This window comes from Gigantopelta aegis, chromosome 7 (genome assembly GCF_016097555.1).
Source record: "Gigantopelta aegis isolate Gae_Host chromosome 7, Gae_host_genome, whole genome shotgun sequence".
In the NCBI taxonomy this organism is placed as follows: Eukaryota; Metazoa; Mollusca; class Gastropoda; order Neomphalida; family Peltospiridae; genus Gigantopelta; species Gigantopelta aegis.
The window spans coordinates 24,778,370-24,788,369 of NC_054705.1; the positions used below are offsets into that span (position 1 = coordinate 24,778,370).

The 10,000-nt window shown below is 40.9% G+C and overlaps 2 protein-coding genes across 2 annotated transcripts in view; one reads left to right on the plus strand and one right to left on the minus strand.

The window, feature by feature from the left end:
* LOC121377988 (alpha-amylase-like) overlaps window positions 1-3,299 on the plus strand; it is a 9,013-nt gene extending 5,714 nt beyond the window's left edge. Inside the window, exons 3-4 of the mRNA XM_041506085.1 lie at window positions 1,205-2,468; window positions 3,199-3,299. Of these exons, the coding sequence (XP_041362019.1) occupies window positions 1,205-2,468; window positions 3,199-3,236 (1,302 nt within the window). The 3' untranslated portion in view covers window positions 3,237-3,299. The remainder of the gene's footprint in view (window positions 1-1,204; window positions 2,469-3,198) is intronic.
* Window positions 3,300-6,892: 3,593 nt separating this feature from the next.
* The window catches only part of LOC121376959, a 5,825-nt gene continuing 2,717 nt past the window's right edge, over window positions 6,893-10,000 (minus strand). The window contains exon 2 of the mRNA XM_041504770.1: window positions 6,893-7,132. Coding sequence (XP_041360704.1) covers window positions 6,951-7,132 — 182 coding nt within the window. The 3' untranslated portion in view covers window positions 6,893-6,950. The remainder of the gene's footprint in view (window positions 7,133-10,000) is intronic.

Here is a 10,000-nt window from a genome sequence, read left to right on the forward strand (position 1 = left end):
AATAATGACCCTGTTGGTGAATTAATATATCACTGGCCCCTGGGGTTTTTTTTTCAGCTGGAGAAGACCCTCCCCATCCCTACTTTTTATTTGCTTCTCGTTTCATTGTGTTATTACTTTCAAAGATGAGCAAAGTGTGCCTACTAACGTATGCCTATATTCATAGTGTATTCATACCCATGTTCATTTTCCTTTCAATCCCTGTCAGTAGGCCCGCTGGGCTATTTCTCGTTCCAGCCAGTGCACCACGACTGGTATATCAAATGCCATGGTATGTACTACCCTGTCTGTGGGATTGTGCATACAAAAGATTCCTTTCTGCTAATAAAAAAAAGAGTAGCCCATGAAGTGGCGACAGCGGGTTTCCTCTCTCAATTTTCTGTGGTTCTTAACCATATGTCTGACGCCATTTAACCGTAAATAAAATGTGTTGAGTGCGTCGAGCTATTGGATGTCAAACATTTGGTCATTTTGACATTTAGTATTTAGAGAGAAAATCCTTTTATTTTTCCATTAGTAGCAAGGGATCTTTTATATGCGCTATCCCACAGACAGGATAACACATACCACGGCCTTTGATATACCATTCGCGGTGCACTGGCTGATACGAGAAATAGTGGGTGGGTTTTTTGGGGGTTTTTTGTGGGGTGGTTTTTTTGGGGGGTGGGGTGGGAGGGTCCATTTAAAATTTATTTTCGTGCTTTGACACTTATGGCTTTTTAATATTTAAATATTTGTTTGTATATCCAATTAAAATTCAAGCACACTGTCCTGGCCACACACCTCAGTTATGTGGTCTCTCTTACAGGACTGTAGGTTAGTGATTAGTTGGTATTGGTTAGCGAGAACAAAGTCGGAGTAGTGGCCTTACACCCATCCAGCGAGTATTACTAATATGGTTTGGTGGTATTGCAGGTGGATTTTTAGTTGGGTTTTTTTCCACGACTGGTATATCAAAGGCCGTGGTATGTGCCATCCTGTCTGTGGGATGGTGCATATAAAAGATCCCTTGCTACTAATGGAAAAACGTAGCGGGTTTCATCTCTATGACTGTGTCAAAATGGCCATATGTTTGACATCCAATAGCCGATGATTAATAAATTAACGTGCTCTAGTGGTGTCGTTAAACAAAACAAACTCTTCTTCTCTTTTGGTTTTTACGGTTTATTTTTCTGTATTGTTTTTTTTAGTGTTTTCTTTGTAGGTTTTTTTTTATGGTATCTATACATGTGCTAAAATTACTATTAAATATTCGAGTCCAGATTGTAAAATCTGTTTCTACCACTATTTCAGGATATACGTCGATGCCGTCATAAATCACATGACTGGCTCCGACGGAAGTGGTCGCGGAACTGGTGGTTCTTTCTATGACGCTAAATCCCTCCAATTCCCTGGCGTACCCTTTGGCCCTAACGACTTCAACGGGCGCGGCGCGTGTCACAGCGGGGACCTCAGCATTCACAACTACAACGACGCCCAAGAAGTGCGCAACTGTCGTCTGGTCGGCCTAGTCGATCTGAAGCTGGGCACGAGCTACGTTAGAGGGAAGACAGAGGGCTATCTGAACCACCTGATTGACATAGGCGTGGCTGGGTTCAGAGTGGACGCCGCCAAGCACATGTGGCCCGGGGACCTGACCGCCATCATGGCGAACACGAAGAACCTCAGGTCTGACGTGTTCGGCGGAGGAAAGAGGGCGTTCGTGTACCAGGAGGTCATCGACATGGGCGGGAACGAGGCCATCAAAGCCGGAGAATATCTCGGAAGCGGCCGAGTGACAAATTTCATATTCGGGATCAAACTGGCTTCCGTTTTCCGAAAACAAAATCCCATGAAGTATCTACACAACTGGGGTGAGGGGTGGGGCATGATGCGAACGGGCGACGTCGTCAACTTCATCGACAACCACGACAACCAGAGAGGTCACGGCGGCGGCGGCAGCGTCCTCACCCACTGGGAGCCGCGGCCGTACAAGATGGCGACCGCCTTCATGCTGGCCCACCCGTACGGGATGCCGCGTATCATGAGCAGCTTTGAGTTCAACCGGGCCCACAATTACGAAGGGCCGCCCCACAACGGCGACATGAGCATCAAACACGTCAGCTTCCACGGCGACATGACATGCGGCAACGGCTGGTCGTGCGAGCACCGCTGGAGGGAGATTTACAACATGGTCGCTTTTAGAAATATGGCGGCGGGTACCGGCGTCAGTCACTGGTGGTCGGGCTCCGACTATCAGATAGCATTCTCCAGGGGAAACAGGGCATTCATAGCCTTCAATCTGGAAAACTATGACCTCGATCATAACCTCCAAACGGGGATGCCGTCTGGTACTTATTGTGACGTCATATCCGGAAACCTGGAAAATGGCGCGTGTACCGGAAAGTCTGTTCACGTGGGACACGATGGGCACGCGCACATTCACATACGGCACACAGCTCGGGATCCAATGGTTGCGATACATGCAGGTTTGTTACAAACTGAGATAAACAATGGAGGGAGGCAGGGATAGAGGGAGGGAGGGATTTGGACATGGAGGGGTGGATTGATGGATTTATAGGTTGGTTGGTGGGGTGGCGTGGTGAGTGGGTGGGTGTTGTGGATGAATAGATGGATGTATACATAGATTAAGGCATTTTTAATATGTGTTGAATGGGAGATGTCGATGGATGGATGGATGAATGAATGAATGGATGGATGGATGGATGGATGGATGGATGGATGGATGGAAGGATGGATGGATGGATGGACGGGTTAGTTGGTAGAGTGGTGTGGTAAATGGGAGTTGTGGATTGATGGGTCGATATATCATGGAATGATTGATATATGAATGAAAGATGGACAACTGGAAACATAAATGGATGGATGAATGAATGGATGGAAGGAAGAATGGGTGGATGGAAGGACGGATGGATGGACGGGTTAGTTGGTAGGGTGGCGTAGTGGGAGGGTGTTGTGGCTAGATGGATGGGTTGATAGATCACGGAATAATGGATGGATGAATGGTTGGATGAATGGATGAATATATGGGTGTATGTACTGATGGTAGAATTATGGATGGAAGAATGGATGAATATATGGGTGTGTATACTGATGGTAGAATGAGGATGGAAGAATGGATGGAAGTATGGATGTGTATCAGTACCCGCAATGTGCCGGGGTGTCTGTGAACAAGGATTCCTTTCTTCTAATCAACAGGTGCAAAGGTTGGTTCCAATCCAAGACGAACTGGTTAACGTGAAAATGTCCAAGTGAATCTATTCCGTATCAAGCGTGACGAATATAAATTTCACACGTTCCACTGTTTTATGTTTTATGTACAAGATTTGGCGATAGATTTTTATATTGTATGAAGGGGCGGGACGTATCCCAGTGGTAATGCGTTCGCTTGATGCGCGGTCGGTCTAGGATCGATCCCCGTCGGTGGACCCATTGGGCTATTTCTCTTTTCAGCCAGTGCTCCACAACTGACGTAACAAAACCCGTGGTATGTACTATCCTGTCTGTGGGATGATGTATATAAAAGATCCCTTGCAGCTAATCGAAAAGAGTAGCCCATGAAGTGACGACAGCGGGTTTCCTCTCTCAATATCTGTGTGGTCCTTAACCGTATGTCTTACGCCATATAACCGTAAATAAATGTGTTGAGTGCATCGTTAAATAAAACATTTCCTTTCTTATATTGTATGAAGGCCGCTGAGAAAATCCGTTGGTAGCAATAACACGTGAGTTTATTAAACTGTAGTATATTGTATTTAGTAAATGATATTATAATAAGGCGATACGGCAGCTTTAAATATTGACATTATGATATACTCCAGAGTGCAGTTGTAATGCATCAATTCGTCTCTTGAACAAGCATGATAAAAGTGTGTTTGTTTTATTGAACGACACCATTAGAGCACATTGGTTAATTAATCATCGGCTATTTGATGCCAAACTTTTGGTAATTTTGACTCGTAGTCATCAGAGGAAACCCGCTACATTTTCACATTAGGTGAGGTCATTGGTTTGACGTGCACATTCAGAACAAGCTGTTGTAGCGCACGCCTGTCATGGGCGCATGTGTCGGCCTGGGCCAGCTCCTCCGTCCAGGACAATTTTTCCATTAGCAGCAAGGGATCTTTTATATGCACTTTCCCACAGACAGTAAAGCACATACCACGACCTTTGATATACCAGCTGTGGTGCACTGGCTGGAACGAGAAATAGCCCAATGGGCCCACCTATAGGGATTGATCCCAGACCGACCGCGTATTAAGCGAGCGCTTTACCAAGTAGAAGAAGCATGTATTCGAAGAGTTTGTAGTTTGTACTCACTTAGGTTGTGGTGTACTGGTTGGAACTACAAAAAAACGCAATGTGGTTCGATCCGAAGACGCAAGCACCTCACACGAACGCTCAACTGACTGAGCGAAATCTCGCCCTGAATAAACATGAATTTATTTATATTCACAAGCAAGACAGCACATACCATTTTGTCTTTAATAGACCACTCGTGGAGCACTGAGATGAAAAACAAAAGTAATATAAAACTATCAAGCTCGCTAGTGATCCAAGGGATACAACTCCATACTAACGTTTGTACCTTCCTTCTTGTCTTTCCTTGTCTAAAGGAAAGGAAAGGAACTCGGCCTCGGTGACGTCGTGGTTAAGCCATCGGACTACACTCTGGTAGGTACAGGGTTCGCAGCCCGGTACCGGCTCCCACACACAGTGAGTTGTAATGGCTCAATGGGTAGGTAGCTACTAACCACCCACATAGCTGAGGTGTGTGCCCAAGACAGCGTGCTTGAACCTTAATTGGATATAAGCACGAAAATAAGTTGAAATGAAAGAAAGAAATGTTTTATTTAACGACGCACTCAAAACATTTTGTTTACGGTTATATGGCGTCAGACATGGTTAAGGACCACACAGATTTTGAGAGGAAAGCCGTTGTCGCCACTACATTGGCTACTCTTTCCGATTAGCAGCAAGGGATCTTTTATTTGTGCTTCCCATAGGCAGGATAGCACAAACCATGGCCTTTGTTGAACTAGTTATGGATCACTGGTCGGTGCAAATGGTTTAAACCTACCCATTGAGCCTTGTGGAGCACTCACTCAGGGTTTGGAGTCGGTATCTGGATTAAAAATCCCATGCCTCGACTGGGATCCGAACCCAGTACCTACCAGCCTGTAGACCGATGGCCTAACCACTACGCCACCGAAGTTGAAATGAAAGGGACTGTTGGTAATTTTAAACTACGGTTATTTGGTGGCTAACATATGTTTGTTTCGACACTTGGCCGAGAAAAAGACGAAACCCACTGTTGGCATATAGTCGACTTCTTCTGAAAGGGGCGGGACGTTACCCAGTGGTAAAGCGCTCACTTAATGCGCGATCGATCTAGGATCGATCCCCGTCGGTGGGCCCATTGGGCTATTTCTTGTTCTAGCCAGTGCACCACGACTGGTATATCAAAGGCTGTGGTATGTGTTATCCTGTCTGTGTTGCATATAAAAGATCTAATAATTTAAAAAAAACTAGCGGGTTTCGACTCTAACACTATATGTGTGACATCCAATAGGCAATGTGCTCTAGTGGTGTCGTTAAACAAAAACAAACTTGAACTCTTCTGACAGAGCTGCAAATGATCTTCTATGTACACTTTCCCATAAGCAGGACTGTAAATAACACGGCCTTTAATATGCCAGTCATGGAATGAATACTGGTTAAGGCGGAACAAACCGAGTCAGTACAGGGCGATCGATCCTGTGACCCACCGCACCTCAGGCGAGACGACTCGACGGTTGGAAGGCGAGATGTTGGTATTACGTTTTCGACGACGTCGGTGACAGCGTCCACCTTAGCGTTTTGATCAACGTTACGTCTTTGCGTTTAGCTCCGTTTCGCGCACATTTAAAATTCCAAAAATAAAAATGTCGTTGGTTGCACCGGTAATATAAGTGTCAGATCAATGAAACTTGGTTTATAAATGTATAAGCATAGAGTGTAGTTGTTCTTATTAATTCCCAGTTGTTTATAAAATGACAGTATTAAACAAAGACTATCCTGAGCTTACAGCCACTGTAAGATATTTCCGGCTAACGGTATTTTGGGCGGTTAAATGTACGTATACAATACATATTCTTGTTTAGAATACCAGTGTCTGTATATCCAATGTGTTTCTCGTCATGTGATAATATTTGTAGCAAATAACATATATTTACAAAATTATTGGAAGTAAAACACGGTTTGGGTTAATACAAACATTAGAATGACAATCAACACCTTGTATATACAGTCACTGATATTCTAAACAAGAAAATATTTTTAATGTGTAATTTTAGTCATCGGAAAGTCTCCGTATTTTGGACAAATATTACAATGGCAGCAAAGTCTGGATAGAGGGGGGCTGCATGACGGGTTGACACCGAAATCAACAGCTCACAGACTCGGGAACAGTGGGGACAGATACACTGTGGCATCACTCTTATTCGTGACAGCCAGTGCACTACAACTGGTATATCAAAAGCCGTGGTATGTGCTATCTTGTCTGTGGGTGATGCATATAAAAGATCCCTTGCTATTAAATGGAAAAATGTAGCGGGTTTCCTCTTTAAGACTTACTGTCGAAATTACGAAATGTTTGACATCCAATAGCCGATGATTAATAAATCAATGTGCTCTAGTGGTGTCTTTGAACAAAATAAATAAACCTATTCGTCATAGTCTAATATGTGGCCAGTTCCTGGATTAGTGCAGTCAACGAACTTAAGAACATAACGGAAATATAACACATGTATACATATTATTTTAATGTATGATACTGCCTTTTCGATCTACGATTTTGGTATCCAACGAAATGTGCAACCGACTTTAGAAATAAACAGGCAAGACTAATTAAAATATTTTAATAATATATTTATGGTCTTGCAGAGCTGTTAGCTGATAAACAGCTAAATTTAAAATCTCCACGTGAAACGCGCCCTAAATCCCCCACCGTTGCTGAACGTCGGTCGGATGTTAAAGCGCATGTTTCCTCGGCGGTTCTGCCACGATACTCCGTTCTTTCCGGCTGACCAGCCTCTTTTCTCAAGGCGTTTTTTATCCTGCACCATCTCAACCTGGTCTAAACTCATTTCATCTGTGTGAAAGAGAGAAAAAAGAAAAGAAAAAGATAGTATTATATGACTATTGCATGGCCGTCGAGATGAGAGAATGGGGGGGGGGGGGGGAGGGGGTCAAGCATAGGCGTCAGAAGGTATGTTACTGGATGGGGATACAGACAGACAGTTTATTAAAGTTTCACCTTATTGCAGCAAATATAAATATACAATTTCATGTAATCAGCCACTTTATTCTATGAGTTATGAGAGACAATCACTAAAAGAATCTAAAAAAAGGGACAAAAAAAAAAAATCGAACAAACATAATGCACTGTCTTATGTCCCATTTTGAGGTCCCGTGGGAATTTTTTGAAGAAATAAAACGACCATGATAAATCAATTTATAATACCTCACAGATGAAGAAATATGTTGGTGCCAGTCCTGTATTTTTGGCAAGGCGTCATAATGACTGTATCAAAGATGGCGGCCATTTTGAATATCGCGGTTATTTAAAATCAACCTTAGATCAGTTATCAAGGTATCAAAATGATCGAATAAGGAGCTTAAATAGTCTATGCTGACTAATAATACCGCTATGGTCATTTCAGGGTGGTTTTCTTTTGTTTTTTGTATATTTTGATATAATTCAAAGGCCTAGACATGAAATATTCAGTTTCTTTAATGTATAAATTAAATGAACTAACGTAGTAACCCTAGTTATTAGGGATTGTAAACTGACTGGAGTGTGTTCTGTATTGTGATTGGTTAATTACATTCTTTTTCCGGGATCAAATGAAAATAACACCCGGAAAGCTAATGACGTCATTAGCAATTGGAACAGGCGAACTTGACGATTCAAGGGTTTACAGTTAGATTGTAGCCAGGTATTTTTTTCAAGAAATACCAAATATACAGTTAGTTCTGTAGAAAAACGATTCAATTTACAATGGACATAACCATATGGAGTTTTTATATTTGTGGGTGTTATTGTCTATTTGTAACCATATGTCTGACGCCATATAACGGTAAATAAAATGTGTTGAGTGCGTCGTTAAATAAAACATTTCTTTCTTTCTTTATTGTCTATTTGATGCCCGCAAATGTCTCATTTTTGACCTCAGGCTAACACCTTCGGTCAAAATTACATTTGCGGGATCAAATAGACAATAACACCCGCAAATCTAAAACCTCCATATGGTTATCTTCTAACTGTAAACTGTGTTTGATTGTTATCTTTCTTACAATTAAAGTGTTTGCAAAGTGCAAAAATAGAGAGAAAAAAATGTGCCTTGGTAACTTTGTAATATATACTTGCGGTAATTTATCGGGTCTTGTTTGTTTTCACCTAAACCTCCCAAAATTAATTCTGATACACTGGTTATTGTTGTTTGAAATTGTAATAGGCTACTGTGCATACATACATGATTCCTAAACATTAAGTATGTCTTTAGACATTACTTTACATATATCAGCAACTGTTTGCTTGGTCATATCGTTTGAATAATTGAAAACCTTTCAAATAAATATGTTTTCTTCTTTCGTAAATGTTTATGTGGCATCGGAACCATAAATGCATGGAATCCTGGAAGCACTTTTGGGGTGTATTGGTGGGATAACTTTGCCTAAGACATTCATGCATTACTTTTAAAGATGCCTCTCAAGAACGTTTTGGCAACCAAACAGTACGTGATACTATATCTAGAAACGTCCTTTGGCAAACATTATTATATTATAACACAAATGGCAAATTCCTTAAGACTTAAAACAAAACTATATCAAGACATGAAATCTTGTGTCAGTGTAAATAACGAATGCTCACAATTATTGTCCTGCAATAACGGAGTCCGCCAAGGTGAAAATTTGTCACTTGTTTTATTTTCACTTTAGTTTAATGACCTAGAAAACCATATACTGCATTTTAATTGTTCAGGGGCAACCAACGCCATAGTCATACACGATTTCTTCATAGTATCTGTATTTTTCAATCAATCAATAAACAGTCACAACCTGCACACACAAAAAACGTAAGTGCCTTCTTTGAATATTGCAATAAATAATAATAATTGAATGTGGAAACTTAAAGTAAATAGTGGAAACTTAAAGTAAATAGTGGAAACTTAAAGTAAATAGTAAAAACCTTAAAATATTTAATGGAAATGTAATGAATGTAAGAAAAAGTTCACCATCGGTGATAAGCTTCTTAAATAACGTTAAAGAATAGAAATATACATAAGTGAACTGGGTTTATTTCTATTATTATATGATGTATTATTATTAATGTTAAAGTATTACAACACACCCTGGTTAGCTACAGATAACCGTCTTATTCACACAGCCTTGATTGAGGATATTAAGCTAAAGTCTCCAAATGTATGTAGTTCAATAACAAAATGTATAAACCATATTTGCTCAAGTCTTGATATCCCATTCGATAATGTGCTTAAATGTTTATTCAGAATAGATATCATTTCTGCAAAATTGAAACGCAAGTTCGATGATATGTTACACATAGATTCTTTACCCATTAACCCAACAACAGGAAGAAGTAACAAATTAAGAACATATGCTATCTTCAAGCATGAGGTCAGTTGCTCAACCTACCTTAAACATTAAAAACAAAGGCCACGTGAAAGCTCTCACTACAATCAGGTTAAGTTGTCATCCACTGGAAATTGAAAGGGGGTGTTATCACAAAAAAATGCCTGAGCAAAGATTTTGTCCTTTTTGCCTCAGTAAAATTGAGGACGAGTTCCACATTTTGCTAAAATGTACAGCATATACTAGCCAAATAGGGCATTAAAATCTCGCAAATAAAAAACCTGTCATTTGAATATTTCTAAAAAATAAAACTTCGTTGACGCTAATTCTGAAAAAAATATGAACGTAAAGTTTAACCTTTTGAATG